The following is a 17880-nucleotide window of genomic DNA, read 5'->3' as shown; positions in this document are numbered from 1 at the left end:
AACATTCAAAGAAATATTTTCACTGGAAGGAAAACCCTGCATCACCACCATCTCCCACTCCCCCACCCCCCAAAAAAAGTTTTTTCAGCTTCAGTTTGAGAGGGATTAAGTAATTTAAGTATATACTGGCTATATTGAGTTTAGAGTTGGTTGTTTTCAAATAAAAGCTATTTAAAGCAGTAAATGCTAGTCTAAAAACATGCTAGCAATTTACATTCATGAAAACCATTTTCTTGCTTTTAAAAGTACCAGTTCCTTTTTTATCATTTCTTTCTTCCAGGACCTGCAAATTAGCTACATAAACTGGGTTACTTGTTCTATGTTGATATAAAAAACATCTTAAAAGCATTTTAATTTCGTAACCAAGAATTTTCATTAGTCAAGATTTTCTTGTATGGCAGCCAAACTTAGATCACTTGGGGGCAGAGGTGGGGGGTGGGGGGCAGGAGATACCCCCTGGCTTTTTAGTTAGTGGATTAGTTAAACTTGTATTTCTATTTGAATTACATTCATTTTCATTATTTTTCCCCCACTGCTGACATGAAAAATGATCCCTGAAGTAAATCTCCTCCTTTTTGCATCAGGGTAGTATTGTAGCTAGGATCTTTTGGCCTTGGAAATCAACTTTTTTGATTCATTTAGAATTTTTTGAAGAGGGTAGCAGTGGAGGAAGGGAGGAAGAAATTGGTTTTCATCATTGATTTCATCCATGTTGGAATTCCCTTCACAGATTTCTGTAGCCTTAATTAGTTACTTGGAGCATTAAGAAGTTAAATGACTTGCCCAAAGTCACACAGTATGTCAGAGGCAAGACTTGAACTTGGGTAATATGCTTCCAACGCTACATTTCTCTTCTGTATGTCATGATTCTAGTTTATGAAACTCCTATAAACTAGTGAGGTAAACAAATGAGAAATACATCCTTAATCAGTCTAGGAAAAGATACCTGTTTGCTTTAACCCTTTATAACCTAAAGTCTTACTTCATTGCCTCATGGCATGAAGTCATTTCTAGTTGCTCATTGTGGGAGGAATTGTGGGAGGAAAATCTCTGATGCATCCTACCAAGCTGGAGAGACTTTGAGGACTTGTCTAGCGATTCGCATTGTCTCATCCAAGGGCTAGCCTTGGCTCATCACCAAACTGGCCTCAGGGTGATGAATTTTTTCGACTCTTGCAACTCTCAGAGACCATAAACCAAGTCATAAAGAGCTTGTGATCTGTGTTAGTGGGGTTCAGTCCCCACCCTGATGACACTGTGGATTGTCCAAGCACCCAAGTAAGTATTAAGTTTGTAAAGCTACTGAGGCTTGATGTATAGCATCAGTGAGAACTCCTGCAATTGATCTGATGTTATATCTTTTTCAGATTCCTCAGTTTCCTGTCATTCCTCCAATCACCCCTCTGGCAGGAATTGACAACCTTCCTCCAAACCTCTCTGATTTACCTGCAGCAAATGTGCCCCCTATTCCTCCTCCTTCTCAGTATTTTTCTCCAGCTGTGATTTTGCCAAGCCTTTCCATAAACCCTGTCGCCCCTCTGCCAGCTACCCCTGCCCTCCCTGTGCAGGCTGTCAAACTCCCACACACTTCCGTGGCGCCTTTGGTCATGCCCTGCCAAACGATAGTGCCAAATATGTCTGCCACGACGATACCATTGCTGGCCGTGGCCCCACAAGGCGTCACCGCATTACCCATCCATCAGGCCGTTGCCCAGCTCCCCCCACAACCACTGTATCAGGCTGCTTTCCAGCCAATCATTCAGAGCGAAGTCCCACCCTCTCCCCATCACACTCAGAACATACAAGCGGTCTCCCAGCAGCAGCCTCCGCCGCCACCACCCCAGCCTCAGCTGCCTCCACTTCCTCAGTCCCTTCAGCCAAGCGTAATTCATCCTTCAGAACAGGCTATTCCGGCTTCTGGGGCTGGTAACCAGGTAATCAATTTGATGTATTCTGCTCATTTTGGCATTGAGGATTTCATTGTTAAAAGGTTTTTGGAACCAAGAATACATCTATGTTCACCATTAGAGATAATTCTCACTCGCCGAGTCTTTTCTTCTGGATGAGTGGTTGAGTGGAAGGCAAGAGAAGGAAAAACCCAGGCAGAGCTTTGTTTTTGGTTGGCTATGCTAGGAAAAGTTATTGACACCAATTCTTAAAATTGCATTTTCAGGTTGTCCATGTTATGCCTCTCTTCCATCACTTTGGATGGTAGGAGGTCTGCCAGGAGTCAAAGAGTTTTCAAACTTGGGTAGCTGTTAGTATAATAATGAGTTATTGTTTCATGTTTGGTATCATGGAGCTACTGCTTGGTGTACAGAAAAGGTGGCAAAACACACAGTCCCCCGACCACAATATTCTTGAGTGTGGCCTGAACCAGACCAAAATGTAGTTCCTATCTGATTTTAATATGTTGATATATTAATAAAAAAGAAATAATACAAATGTGTGGTTTTCTAAGTCAATATACAGCCACAGAATCCTTGTATACTGTTTTAGTGACCCTGTGTTTATCTGATTTTGAAACTACTGGTATATAAGACTCTTGTAAAACGAGCAAGCACATAGGAAGTGGGTACTCTATTGACTGTTCATCTGGAACCAGATAGCTGGAATTTCTGTTTTGGATGTGAGGTTGGACTCACGTCTGAAGTCGTTTCCCATTCTAAGATTCTTTCGTTCTATAATCATTGGTAGAAATATAAAGTAGGAGAGTTGCCTGATTCTGTTTATTTTTTTAAAGTAAAGTGCCCTAGGCAATGCTTCAATAATGAGAACTGATGTATTATATTACTGAGTGGGAACAGTAATCACATCTTGCTAAAGAGAGAAGTAGGATTCATTGGTATTCTGCTGATGAGTTTTCCTCCCAAGGATGTATCTTTTATGTTTTTCTTGGGCCTCTGTGAAGGTTCTATAAACAAAGCACATGTCACAGTAAGTCTGTGATAAGTTCTCAGCAACACCAGCTTCAACTAATGAATATTTGTTGCAGAGCTCTTACAGATAGCATTTTGGAGAAGTCATTTGCAAGAGGACCCAGTTGGGTGGTAATGCTAGATACTTTTTGGCTCAAGTTACTAACATAAATGTCCTAACCTTTGTAAGATTAGCTAATGCTATGATGATACTAAGAACTCCTAGACAACATAATTTTGAGTACAGATTTCATCTAATGACTACAGCTGACAGACCATCCATTCAGCTCAGAATAGCCTCTGAAATTTTTTAAAATTCAAAATGTGATGGATGAGAGAGAGAGAGAGAGAGAGAGAGAGAGAGAGAGAGAGAGAGAGAGAGAGAGAGAGAGAGAGAGAGAGAGAGAGAGAGAGAGAGAGAAAGAAAGAAAAGCAGGTACAAGAAGGGAGAAGGTCTCAGGGAAAATGAAAGAAATGTAAGTCTTGGTTTCCAACTGTACTATGAACCCACAGCTTTGTTAATGCCCTTCAGCCTTTCCTGAACTCTCTTTAAATCTTACCTTTTGAATTTTCTTGGGCCTTCTTGTCAATCATGTATTTAGTACTCAGACATTTGTTTTTAAAGAAAATTGCTTGTTTGTGTGGTGAGTGCTATCAGACATAAGTGATGAAGGTCATTGTGCTTTCACAATTATTATATCTGAAGGAATCTAATGTTTCATTAGGATGGATAATGAATTGGAATAGATGACCTCTAAGGTCTCTTTCAGTTCTAGCATTCTATGACTCTTGATTAAAGAAATTACTCTGAATGAAATCAGGTGATTAGGTTGGAGGAGAGGACACAAAAAGAAATTCCCAGGCCCTCATTTGGTTATACCTTCTGCAGAGGTTCTCTATCAGCTAATAAGCAACAAAATAGAACCCCCTCTATCCCAAATTAATAGTGATTTTCCCCCAGGTACACAGGAGGGCAAAACTCAAGTCATTGTCTCATCTTTCTGAAGACTGAAGTAGTTTTTAATTCTGTCTTCCTTCCCCAATTCCCACATTATAAGATTATTTTATAAAGGGAAGTTTCTCCTGAATCACACAGAAATTTAAGTTTTTATGCCCTTATTCTCATGTGTATTAAATTTTCTTTAAATAATCCTAGCAGTTCCTTTAAGGAAGGAAGGGAGGGAGGGAGGGAGAGAGAGAGAGAGAGAGAGAGAGCAAGCGGGGGGGGGGGGGGGGGGGATAAAACAAAAAAAATCCCACCAGCTAATGAAAGGTGGCAAGTATTGATTACTTTATGTTTGTATGTATGTATGCCTTTGTGGGTTTTTTCCTCTTTTTTTAATAAGTGGTAACTCAATCACTGTGCATGGGTTGAAATAATTTAATGCATGATGTTGGGAGCAGAAAATGGAATGCTCCAGGATAGTCTCAAGTTGCAAACAAGTTCTGAGGTTCATTAATGGAGTTTTCCAAGACTGAACTAATTTGTATTGGCTGGCATACTAAGCTCTTATCCAGTTTTTCTAAACCATTTAGAAATGTGTAAATCCAATGTAATTATGACTGCCTTTACATGTCATATCCTACCCCCCAAAGGCCACAGAATGAAGTAGTATTCAATATATAAAATATTGATTTTGGTTTGTCGTTGAATAAGAAAATTTATTCAAATTTTCTGACCTACTTCCATACATATGGATGTATATATGCACATACACATGATATGTATGTCATGTCACCATTCTCAAGTGAACTCAATCTGGATAATTTTAATTCATTGTGCTGGCATCCTGTGTGTCTGTGTGGGTGGGTTGGGGGTAGATTATCTGTTAACATCAAAGACTTTTAGAGTTTGGCTCTTAGGTCCATGGATTAAATAAAGCAACTCTAATGTGCATTGTTGTTCATTATACAATAGCAAATACTCATTGGACACCCCCCTCCATATGGCGTGGATGTTGCAGCCCAGGTCCCTGTTGTACCAGTTCAGGCATCAGCAGTCCTATCTCCACCTTTGCAGTTCCAACCTGAAATATTACCTCCCATCGTTGCTACAGAGCATCTCCCTCAGATTTCTGGTACCTTGGCGACCACTACTGTATCAGTTGATCATAGTTTGCCTATTCAGACAACTGGCCTCCTGCCTCAACCAAACCCACCCCAATCCCTGATATCTTCAGCTTCCATTCCGTGTCCTGCTATCCAGTTGACTACAGAACCACCCCAAGAGGTATGATATATTTGGTATAAATGTCTTTTCATTTAGGCAGGTTTTTAGGTCACTAAAATTATAGCTCCCTTAAATTATAGCTCAGAAATTACAAAGAGAAAAATATGTTCAAATTTATTCACGCCATTAAACTGTTGAGTTAACTATGAACAATATGGTTGTGGTTCTTTTTAAGTAGAAGGCAGAGGTTCATGGCCAGTGATTTGTCATACTAATTTCTTGCTTTAGACATACTTTCTAGGGTAGTCAAATGGATTTAGTGTGCTCTTTGCTTCTCCTCTCCTTATACCTTACAGTTTCTCTAAGTTCACATAACAGTGTAGTGGCTTCAGAGTTTCACCCTGCTTCCTGTGCTATGTGATAGCAAAAATTTCCCTTCAAGGAAGCTGGTAAGATAAATGATAAAATTCACCATATTGCACTTGTGCCTTTTCAGGTATAAAAGGAGACTTAATATTTTTGCATAGTTTTTTTTGCATATTTTTTGCATAAAATGCAAAATGCATAAAATTTTTGCATATTTTTTTCAGTCAGCTTTTAGGAAATCAACTTGATTTAAAGTATGTTAATAGTAATAACAAAGCATTTATTTCTTAGAAAACTATTTTGTTATTAGGTCATTTCTCAATTCCATTTCTCTGTTATAATTTGTGTAGAACTTGCATCCATTAAACTGGATCAGGCTATGTTAAAGTATGTCCATGTACAAAATCCTATGAAGAATTAGGGAACCTTTTATTTCCCAGTGACTTCACAGTAGTCAGGATTTATGGATCTGCCTGGCTTTTTTGTTCTGTTTCAGGAGCAGACAATCCAAGAGAAACAACCAAACCTCCTGCAGAGCTGTGAAAGGTAATTCTGTCTAAAATTCAAAGGGATTCCAAGCCCAGGTGCAAGTGATATTTTCATCAGGGGCATAGTCTCAGCTCATTCTCTATCCTGTGATGTAAACAGTGATGCATTAGACCAAATAAAGATTTATATTTTACCCATTCATAAAATGACAAACTCTTCTTTTGCCCAGAATGGCTAAATGAATGCCCCTTCTCTTTCTCTGAATGGTAAAAAATGAAGTGTATATGTGTATACATGCATACATATGCCCACACATGTGTATGAACATGTATATTAATATTTGTGTGCATCTAGATAGCTATATGAATGCACACACATGTGCACCTCTGTATATTGTTTGTGCTCACATGCATGTACATATTTACACACATTAATTTAGTTAAGCTCTCTTTATAAGTTCTTGCTTAATAAAATGGAACAGAGAGCTCTTTAACCATAGGCTGGATGACCATTTGAATACGTTAGTGAGGTGAATCTTTTTCAGGTAGGGGTTAGATTGGTCATCCACTTCTGAATTCGATGATTCAGATAATGCTCCCAAAATTGAGATGTCTTATTTGAACTAATGAAAGCAAATGGTCTTAAAAGGAACTATGAGAGATTCCCCCCCCCCCATGTTCCTCACAGTGGAAAGAGTTGACCCCAAGGATCTGGGTTCATATTTTGTCTCTGATTAGTATTATCTGTGTGAACATGGGTATAACTCATTAGTGTGCTCATTAGTCCCATTAATTATTAGACCTCTATTTCTTCATTTTTAAATTGAGGAATCTGAATTAGATGGTCTCTGAAATTCTATCTAGCTCTTAATTTATTGTCTTTAGGTTGACAACATGAAGATTTTTCAGGTTAAAATCTTGTAGTAGTATGTTATATTAAACTCTTGCTACTAGAAACCTAACTGTCTTTTTTAAGGTTGTGTTATTTTGCTTTGTTTTTTTCTTTTATTCCATCCCCCTCCACCCCCCACACCCCCCAAATATTCTTGGTATCAACAAAGCTATGGAGGTTCTGATGTGGCTTCAGGAAAAGAAATGAGTGATAGCTGTGAAGGTGCATTTGGAGGAAAACAAGAAGGAAAATCTTCAAAGAAACATCATAGAAAGTCTACCCGCACTCGTTCACGCCAAGAGAAAGCCAATAAATCAAAACTAACTATCCTTAATGTGAGTAGGACATGTGTATTTGTATGTGTGTTTATGTATGAGTCTAGCCTGCCTAGGTAACTGATGAACATCTATATTTTCCAGGTATGTAACACTGGAGATAAAATGGTAGAGTGCCAATTGGAAACACACAATCATAAAATGGTAACCTTTAAGTTTGATCTAGATGGGGATGCTCCAGAAGAAATCGCTACTTATATGGTAAGCCTTGGCTTTCAAATATCCTTTAACATATCAAAAAGTCTTGAACTGATTCGTAGTATTATAGCCTTCCCTTAATGCAGGGATTCTTAACCTAAGAGTTGTAAGCTTGTTCTTTAGATAACTATATTTCAATGTGATTGGTTTTCTTTGTAATTCTTAACTTTTGTTTTCTACTTTTAAAAATATTATGAAAAGGGGGACTCTTAAAGTTTCCCCAGACTGATAAGGGGAGGTTCATAATAAACATAAAGGTAAAAACAATCTACTTTGGAGCAATGATAAAATACAATAAATTGATAATTGTCTAGCATTTAATTAACACATTAAGGTTTACAAAGCATTTTACAAATATTATATCATTTTATTCTGAAAGAAATGTTCTTAATTTATCCTTCAAGCCATGGAGCCTTTAGGGAGCTTTTGGAAAAGACATATATTGTATTTTAGACTGGCCCGTATAGGACTCTTCCCATTTGCCCACTCTGACTGCTGGTTCTAGTTCTAATCCATCCACGTGTACTAGAAAGAATGCTTTATAATTGGTCCTTTATCTACCAGAATCCTGCCTATATACTCTGGGTCATAAATGCTATAGCAGATGTTCAGCCTCCTGTAGATTCTTCAAAAATAGGGGTTTTGATTAAGTGAATATGTAGGCTAATGAGATAACTACTTTTTTCAATCAAACTATTTAAAAATTATTTTAGTAATATTGCCAAAGTATGTTTATTTGCCTTAATGAATTTAGTTTAGAGAGTATGTTTGAAACTTTTCTTAGATTAAGGACTTTTCTGCATTGCAGAATTACCATGTTGAAAATTAGTGTACATTTTATAGGCCTGTTGATGAAGATATAAGATGAGACTGAATATATACTGAACCCTGAATGTACCATACCTATAGGGTTTGATGGGAAGGGAAAAACAAATGTTTCATCATGTGTTGTCTCAAGAAAAAGAAACAAGTTAATTTAGTTGTTGTGGTTTTGTGTTACAAATATAAGCTAGTTTCTCTGCAAGGAAAAAAAAATGAACACACACGAGAAACTATTCATTAAACTTCAGGTTTTTTTAGAGAATATAAAGGGCTTCTTTCTATCCATGATGGAATAAATGGTCTAGAAAAGAGGCCAGGATGAAAAATATTCAAAAATATGCAGAGAATTATTTGGATCAATATCAAAAAGTTGAGGAATTAATGAATATGTTTCTGTATGAGAGGAGATAGAAAAGAGACTCAGCATCATCTCAGATCTATTTAATGTATAGGAACTGCCCATGGAGAGTAATAATAGATCTTCTGATGAAACAATATTCACTAGTCCTTGGAAGCATCAAGGATGATTCACATGCATCCGAAAAGTTCAGGAAATATTGTTCCTAAGCTCAGGAAAGAGAGCTGCATTATGAAGGTTGCCTTCTCCTTACCAAGAATTATCAAGATGCCCATCTGTCAGACATGGCTGCACTGTGTTGTCATTATGGGACATGTATCCAAGAGAAGATAGGATGCCTGCTATGATACCAACTGAAACTTAGTTCTTTTAATTCATAAGGATAGAAAGGTTAGAGTCAAAAGAAAACCAGAATATATCTCTAGTGACTTTGAAGGTCACAGACAGTGTTTTTTATGCCTTTGTCTAACTGAACATTAACAATGTGGAAAAAAATATACAGGAAACAGTTAGATATTAAGGTTGTGTCAAGGCTTTAGATTTGATTGCCTATACCATGGTATGATAGGAGAAGGATTAGCTCCTGACAAGGCATAATATGCCCCATTAAGATAGATAAGATTATATTTGACAAAGTTTTGTTGACTGATTCAAGACACCTTTCAATTATAATTGAGCAGATATAGAAAGTCTTAAGGAAAGTAGTCTAGCAAATAAAACTCAGTGTAATGATTGATTTAAAAGACCATTAGTGAGAAAGGCCAAAAAAACCCCAAACAACATTTTTCTCAGCTAAGAGTATAGAAAAGCATAAAATTTTACAACCTCAGATAGCTGTATATACTACAACTGTATAGGGCTGCAGAGAGCTTGACATTTTATTAGAAGACATATCTCATAAATATCTCTTAAGATGATGAGATCTGATGACTTAAAGCAGTCCAGAGTGGATTGTCAATCTTCAGAGAGTTCCTTCGAGGCAGCCTATAGAAGATCTTCTTGCTCTTGTTCTTTCACATATACATGTTGGTATGAATTGGAACAAGCCAAAAGGTGTACTTAACAAATGTGTGGCTGATCCAAAGCTATAGAGGAAATAATCAATATGTTGACTCACAGAAGCAAGATTCAAAAACTTGATTGTCTGCCTTTCCTAGACCAAAACTCTGAAGCTTACTAGGAATAATTATAATGTCCTGTATTTAGATTATAAAATCAATGACATTAAGAAAAGACCTGGCTTGATAATAAGTTTGTATGAAAGAAGTATGTGGGATTTTGCTTGATCACAAACTTAATATGTTTTAACTAGGTAATGCAGCTGCTAAAAATGTTAAAATCAATGTGGACTCCATTAATAAAAGCACAGCATGACATTTCTACAACAAATTCACATTTTAAACTTCAGATTAAATTAAATACCATTTTCTTCCTTATCTTGCCAGACTTCTCCTCTTGACTTTGCTGTCTTTGCCTATAAATTTCCCAGGCACACAGGCAAAAAAAATGTATAATCCTTTACCTCTGTATCTAGGGAGTCACCAGAGTTTCTTGGTGTCTCTCAATCTTGTTACTATCTTTTCTGTTCCTTTAATACATTGTTTCTCTATTCATTCTAATCTACTAGTGTTTTTCATAAAGTTACTAGATTAATTTTCTTTAAGAACTAGCATACTATGGTAAATAGAAATCAGGCCTTGGAATGAGGAAGTCTTGGGTTCAAATTTAGTTTCTGATATATAGTAGTTGTTCCCTTAGACAAATTATTTAACCTCTTAATGTCCCAAATAAGTCTCTTAAGATAATAAATTTAAAAACATTGGAAGAGGGAGCCTATCTCCAAGAATTCTTTATGTTGCTGAAATCTCAACAACACCTTAATTTCTATCAACAAATCACTGTATGTCTAGATTAGAAGGAATCACAGAAATCACATGTCACCAAGCTTCCCTATTCCAACACTCCTTGCAGGTCTTCTTCAATCCTATTTTTAAAATGAAATTGTTCCTCTGAGCCCTTTGTATTTACAGGTAGAGAATGAATTCATACTTCAGACTGAAAAGGAAACCTTCATTGAACAAATGAAAGATATCATTGATAAAGCAGAAGACATGCTTAGTGAGGATCTGGAGTGTGAACAGAGCTCGGATCAAGGAATGAGCCCTCAGCATAATACCTATGGACTAGACATTGGAGAAGTGAGTTTCATGTACTTCTGTTAGTGAATATTAAGTGCTAATGGCAAGTCTGTGGTATACATTAAAGAAGAATGTTTTCTTCTGAGGAGAAGAAATGCTTCTGGACAATTACATACTGAGCTTTCTGTTGAAATACTAATAGCCATCATAGAAAATAGTCCAATGTGAGCTAGAAGGTTGGACTAGATGAAATTTTTTTTTTGTTTTTCATTTAACCCATACTTAAGCTCTGACTGGATATGTGACTTAGATGTAAAAGGTCATATCATAAACAAATAAGAGAAGCAAGGAAGAAATTACCTTTTGGATCTCTGACTAGATGATCTCATAAGGTTAAGTACAACTCTTAAGTTAAGTTTGTAATTTATGCCAGGATGTTTTTGAAAAAATTTATACCAGGATGTTTTTTCCACATTAATCACATTAATTTCTAATCTGTTGTCCCTTAAAAAGGAGAATCGACAGTCTCAACTGAATGCCCCTGTGTATCAACAGAATGGTAAGCACTCCTTCCTTGCTACCCTTAAAAAATTTATATGAATATAATAATGTGAAGTTATAGCAGGTGCTCGAAAGCCATGACATGGGGAAGAACATTCTGTACTTTGTGCTTTAGGCACAAGCCTGCCAGGAGAATTTTTTTAATTAATTTGGATAAAAACACATCTAAACATTTCTTCTTAGGGAAAGAATCCAAAATTGAACAGAATTTCGTAATAGTCTTCAAATTCTCTCTCTCACAAGGCACTTCTTTCTGAATCACAAATTATGCTATTCCCAGACAAAAGACAACATTCTGCAATGGACTTAGGAAATGGCTACAGATCTCCAGTAAAACTTTACTTCACATTTCATTTCATCAAACAAATCAACAATATTCATTTTTGGTCTACTCTTATTTTCCTAAAACTATTCAGTCTCTCTTTGACCACTTCTCCAAAGTTTCCCCTTTCTGGTAGATCAAAGGTGAACTCAAGAAAATACTCCTTTTAACTGGTGTAATAAAATATTTCTTCCTCCTAGGCCAGAGTTTATTTTGACCTTGAGGGCCTGTGACCTCATTTCTTTAATATTTTAATTATATTTCAGTCTAATTGGTTTCCTTGTAATTTTATACATTTAAAAATATTTTTCTGAGAATGGGACTCACAAACTTTGACAGACTTCCAAAGAGGTCCACAACCCAAAGAAGTTTGTAAACCTTAGTCTTAGTCTGATTATTAAACTAGTTATTTCAAAGAGAAGTCTCTCCTGATCTGGTTATGAAAAAGGGTCTTGGGAGAGTGAATGAGAAACTAGTTGGACCTTTAGTAGAAGGGAAAGGAGACAGAAAGAATTCACTGTAGCAGGGTATTGTTTCAAAAGTCAATAGTTAAAGTTTCTTTCTGTTTAGTCCAAAGATTTCAGAGTTGGGTACTGAAAAAATACTTAATCTTTATAAGAGTGAGGGTAGAGGAATTTAGTATATGTATTTTCATTTTCATCAGAAAGCAAATGATGACCATTTCTAATAAGTTGGGAAGCCTTCAAATATCTGCGCTGTAACATACTATTTGTCTAAAGGAAGGCCAGACTGGATAAGTAGAGATTAATCCTAGGAGTTTATTTGAACATTTCCTGAAATTTATTTTAACCATGGCTTCTCTCACAATGGACCAAAATACAAAATTCCCCAAGCTTGTGTAACCTGGCAAGGACACAAAAAAAAAGAGCAAAAAAGTATCACAAAACTCAGAGTTCTTAGATGGTCTGCATCAGAGCGGCAAACTCTCTGGTGACCTGGAAATCTCCCAATTGTAGCCCAAACCAAATTAAGATGTAATTGGGAAATGTTTAATAAAATAAATACAATACAGTACCACAGAAGTACTATTAATTTGTGATTTTCTAAGTTAATATGGAGTCCCCCCAATTTTTATTTTAATTTGACACTAATGATCTGCATCTATTACATTTAAGTGTGAGGATTCTTAATATGCAGTTTTTGCATTGCAACAAACAAGTTGCTATGCTACTTGAGAAAAGAAAGTACATCTATGTTGATGTGCATATGCTAAAAATTGAAGACAGCAAAATTTGGAGTTAATTGAAAGAATAGTCTTCTCATTCTTTTTGGAGAGGAGAATAAAGGAGTTGGGAAGATGTGTTTTCATCATTCTCTCAACACCTGAAAACAGAATTATATGAGACACTTCATTTTACCTTGAAGTGTTCATAAAAAGCATTAACAAACACAGTAGGATGAAGAGAATTTTAACTTAGGTGTCAATAGTAATTGCAAAAGAAGAAAGAGGAAACTATTTTTTAATCCAACAATTGAACAAGCAATCATTTATCATATGCTAGTCATAGATATAAAAGGTGAAAAAATTATAATAGGCCTTGCCCCAAAGAGTTTATAATCCAGTCGGAAAAGAAAATATATACATAAATGTGTATGATGCAAAGTAGAAATTCACAAAAAAGTATCACTTTCAGCTGGTGAATTCAGGAAAGGCTTCCTAGAGAAAGTAGTACATGGTTGTTTCCTGTAACAATGAAAAGCATCCACAGGAAAAATGAACTGTTAGAGTTTTTGGTGTAAAATATCCAGGAATATTTGTAGATAAAACCAGGACAACAAACAGATATGAAGTAGAATATAGCTGCTATAAGTTTTATAGTCATCTATTTCCCCAGGCAACTCTCTAAGGCTATAAATTCCAATCTGGCATTGGTAGAGACAGTTTCTTCATTGGATGTTCCTTTATACCATTAAAGTCAACGGTCCAATTAGAAACATGGATAATGTGATTTTCCATGGCAGTGTGGAGCCCCACCATATTTGGACTGTAATTTAAAAATGTGAGGAGGTAACAATGACTGACAAGAAAGTCAGTAAAACTAACTGGAACTGGTGAAACACATTCAGCAATCTATACTGGAGGCAACACAATTTTACACATTCAGAAATTGATTTTTCAAACTCATTCAAAAGAGGGGGAGATTTCCAAAAGAATGGACGAGATCAGATAATGCTTTCATAACGGGAGAAAAAAGAAACCAAGAAAATAGCATTACTACCAACCTACTTACCTGCTTTTGCATTTCTCAGATGTGTTAAAATAGCCTCTCAATATATCAAGTGTACTGTTAATGAAATATGAAAAGGAAACAACAACCAGACTTTGAGATGATTTTGCTCAGTAGGCTATTTCTACAGTCCACAGTTGAATTGAGGTCTAGATAAGATGAGATCCCATTGCATCTATTACGAATTTTTTTTTTTCTTAAAGAACCTGATTCAGGGATAAAAATGCAGCTTTGAAAGCTGTTCTCAAACAAGATTTCTCCTACATATGTACTATAGGATGACAGATGTGACAGTGATCTACAAATGAGGAGGAAAATAGGGAGATAATCAGTCATTCATTCAGCAAATGTTTATTAAGCACCTGCTATGGACCACGCCTTATACTTTGCATTCCTGAGGTTCTTGCCATTATCATGGAAAGTATCTTTCACAGAATTCAAACAAGAATTCTTACTTGATGGTGAGGTTGTCTAAACATTCCTAGTTACAGAATACTACATACTACTTGTAGCAAAGCTTCATTATAACATCCATCAAAAGAGAGATTTGTCTAACCATTAACACTGGAAGAACAAGATTTAGAAAAAAAATGTATTTTGAGAGGACTTTGAATTGAATCCATACTATGAAACCCACTCATGGAGTTGGTCCACTGATGTAAATATAATGACTAGACTCCAAATAAGTATGGGATTAGATTGTTATATTTTGGAAACATCAGTATTTTTAATGATGTCAAACTGCTATGTTTTCAGTGTCAGACTCCTCAAAAACTCATTTCCTTATAGCAATCTTATGGTCATGGTATTGGGAACCTGAGAACACTGCCATCTCCAAGTCAAAACCCCAGATAATCCCAAACAATATAAAGATGTCTGGCCAGTAGATGTAGACAATAGCACATTTCCAGTGAGATCTTACACATGATAGTCTCATAAAAGACAGTGTTAAGATCCTAAGTGAACAAAAACGAAAGCCCTTAGTGATAAGAAACAGAAGAAAGGCTACCAGGTATTGGGGTGGTAATGGGTGGGTCTTTGGAAGGTTTATAAAGAAAAGACAGCAATAAAAATTGTGCAGATGGAGGAGGCTGTTTTCTACCTTGGTGTTTCTATTAAGTGCCTGCTCTGATCAATAGCATAGACACTTTAAAAAAACTATAGAAAAGCAATGTAGTGGTTTTAGGCTCACAGATCCTTTCTATCCATTAACCTGTTCTCTTTGCCCTTGAGTTCCATTACATTCTCACTTGAATCACCCAAAGCTGTTCACTTAGTACAGATCCTTCAAGCCAGGAAAGGTTCAAGATATGGTTGAGAAGCATTGCTTCATTACATCATTTGGAATCTGAGGCATGTCCATCAGAATGTCAGTGAGTATAGCAATCTCTTTGAAAAGGCCAAATTTAGTATTTCCGTGCCTTTTTATATTGATATTCAAGTCTCTCTCTTGTGCACTTCATGCATCTGTAAAGTCTTGTAGTCCCAATTCATAAAGAAAAAGTATCGTGGGAAGAGAGGGTAACTAGATTAGCACATGTCTTATAGAATATTATTTTCTTTCTATGTTTCTTCTTGGAAAAATAATAAGTATGATATCCTGTGAAGGCTTCTTACATAGAAATAAGAACAGGAAAGGAGTTCTGTTACCACAAAGAATTTGCAATTCTGATAATATTAACTAACTTTCTTTTTCATTATACCCATAGTTCTACATACTGGAAAAAGGTGGTTCATTATATGTCCAGTAGCAGAAAACCCGACAACAGAAGCCCCTGAGTCATCTCCCCCTCCTCTTTTGTGTCCCCAGCAACCTGAAGGATATCAAGGTAGGGAAATAAGAACTTAGATATTTATTCATGTAACCAGAAAACTGCTTTTCCTCTTCTTTGTAGCTGAAGACATTATAAGAGGTTGTGCTATGATGAGATTTATTGACTTCATTCCATTTTCCCAATTCTGTTCTGTACCCCTTAGGTTTCTTCTCATTTTTCTCCTTATATTCTTTGGGCAAGGGTACTCTCATAGAATTGGGTGGCCCTCTGTCCTGGATGTTATAGAAGGAATTCCTACTTTGAGTGTTAAGTTGGATTACATGACCTTGGAAAAACCTTCTGAATATCAGAATCTTAAGTAAATTTGTTTTATTTCTGAGTACCTGGGGAGAGGACTAGTTATAGAGCTAGAATCTTGCTCTTTCTACATTAGAGAAATTCCAAAAAAAGCTGAATGTGAAGCACAAGTTGAATAAAATCATATTTTCTAAGTAACTTCCATCATAATATCAAATGCCCGCTCTCAGGATAAGAAATTAACATACAATGAAAACTAGCTTTCAGAGTTCTAACTTTCCATTAAATAAGTACTTTGCCTTTATCATGTGAGATTTAAAATGGTTGAGGTCTTAAACTGTAGTGATTAAAATGGTGGAAGATATAAATTGTGATAGATATAAGAGAGGGTGAGTAAATTTGACCGCAGAAAATATGTTTCACTCCAGTGTCTTGGTTTTTAAATCAAATATAGGGTGGGTCGCCAGGGAAATATTCCCAATTATTCAAATACCCAAGTCAACTGGGTTTTATAGAGATTTTAAATTAATAATATAATGAGGAATTAGAGAAAGAGAGAAAGAGTAGGAAAGGAATAATTATGAAGGGCCTCAAGCCAATATGGCCTAGACCTGAGTCTTAAGAGAGAGAATCAGTGAGTCCGTTTTTTAACACTCACCACAAGGTCTGCCTAAACAAGGATTCTAGTGACACCAGGCCAGCTCCGTATCAGCTGACTTCACCAGAGAGCCTTCCAGTGAGACCTCCTTAGAGATTGTCCTCCAAGAGCTTCCCTTCTCCAGAGCCTCTCTCAAGAGATTCTTCCCAAGCGATCCTCATCAGAGATCCTCCAAAAGGATTTCTCCAAAAGGCTATATATATCCTCAAGAGATTCTGCTTTTTCTTATATAGGGGTTTTTCTCCCATGTCACCGCCCCTAAGTCCCTACATCTACCAATCACTGTAGATGCTTTCCAAAGGACTGCCCATCTAAATTCCTGCTAAGTCGACCAATCTCCTCAGTAAGTCTGAATCAGAAAAAATGCTGTTGTGTTGACCAAGATCCTCAGTAAGTCTGAACTAGAGAAAACACAGCTGAGTCAACTAATCTCATCAAGAGAAAACTTGCCCGACCCTTTTAGGTACCTAGCATCCCATTGTATAAATTCTAAAAACAGGCCTGGCTCAAAGAACTCCTTGCCCCACCATAAGCATGGATCCAAGTACTTTCTTTGTTTAGCAAGGAGTTTTCTGCCCTACAGCATTCTTAAGTCCTGGTGGAATAGAGGTCCTCCCATTTCTGATCCTGGCGAGTTCTCACATCAAAATGGGGAATGTTTCTCAGTAGGGAATTTGAGGATTCCTCAATGTGGAGTAAAATTTTTTAACATTCATAAGTCTGTGAAATTTTAAGGTTCACAATCAATGCATAATTTGTGTGCTAAATACTCACACCCTTGTAAGGAAAGTCAATGTAATGGACAACCTATTCACATGAGCCCTTCCATTTAAGGTACACTTACCTTACAAAATCCCTCTCTAATGATAGATACTCTTTTTTTTTTTTACAACAAAATTGTGTTTGTAATATTCTACACTTTTTATCATACTTTTACCCCTGTTAGAATATTTCACAATATTCTTGAAACAAATGCAGGATTAGGGCAGTTAGACCCATTTTAAGAGAATTGAAAATCAGAAAGGTGGAGATGATATGATTGGCTCTGTGGCCATACATAGCATAATTAATATAAGGCTGGACCCATTATCCAGGTTTCATATCTCCACTTTTTTTGCATTTTGTTTATTTCTTTATTTTTAATTACAAGATTGATTCACATTTGAAAATAATAGGGACCATAAAAACTATCTGGCCTTATCCATAAGGAACTAAAAACTTTAGCCCAAAGAAATCACGATTATTAAAAACTCATACAGATAGTGAGTGACAAAACTAGAATTTCAACCTCGCACTTGGTTTTGGATTCATTGCTCTACCTATGTTTTTTAAA

General features: G+C 36.3%; 1 protein-coding gene across 23 annotated transcripts in view; it reads left to right on the top strand.

The window, feature by feature from the left end:
* Nucleotides 1–17880, top strand: part of WNK2 (WNK lysine deficient protein kinase 2) — a 242174-nt gene that overhangs the window by 178690 nt on the left and 45604 nt on the right. For 19 of the 23 annotated variants that reach the window (XM_056804805.1, XM_056804809.1, XM_056804811.1 and 16 more), the window contains exons 12-19: nucleotides 1368–1934; nucleotides 4837–5148; nucleotides 5951–6000; nucleotides 7004–7169; nucleotides 7254–7370; nucleotides 10578–10745; nucleotides 11199–11244; nucleotides 15527–15646. In XM_056804805.1, coding sequence (XP_056660783.1) covers nucleotides 1368–1934; nucleotides 4837–5148; nucleotides 5951–6000; nucleotides 7004–7169; nucleotides 7254–7370; nucleotides 10578–10745; nucleotides 11199–11244; nucleotides 15527–15646 — 1546 coding nt within the window. The remainder of the gene's footprint in view (nucleotides 1–1367; nucleotides 1935–4836; nucleotides 5149–5950; nucleotides 6001–7003; nucleotides 7170–7253; nucleotides 7371–10577; nucleotides 10746–11198; nucleotides 11245–15526; nucleotides 15647–17880) is intronic. The other 4 variants (XM_056804815.1, XM_056804814.1, XM_056804813.1 and 1 more) reach the window with 1 other exon arrangement.

This window comes from Monodelphis domestica, chromosome 7, assembly GCF_027887165.1.
Source record: "Monodelphis domestica isolate mMonDom1 chromosome 7, mMonDom1.pri, whole genome shotgun sequence".
In the NCBI taxonomy this organism is placed as follows: domain Eukaryota; kingdom Metazoa; phylum Chordata; class Mammalia; order Didelphimorphia; family Didelphidae; genus Monodelphis; species Monodelphis domestica.
This window is presented reverse-complemented; position numbering and strand designations above follow the sequence as displayed.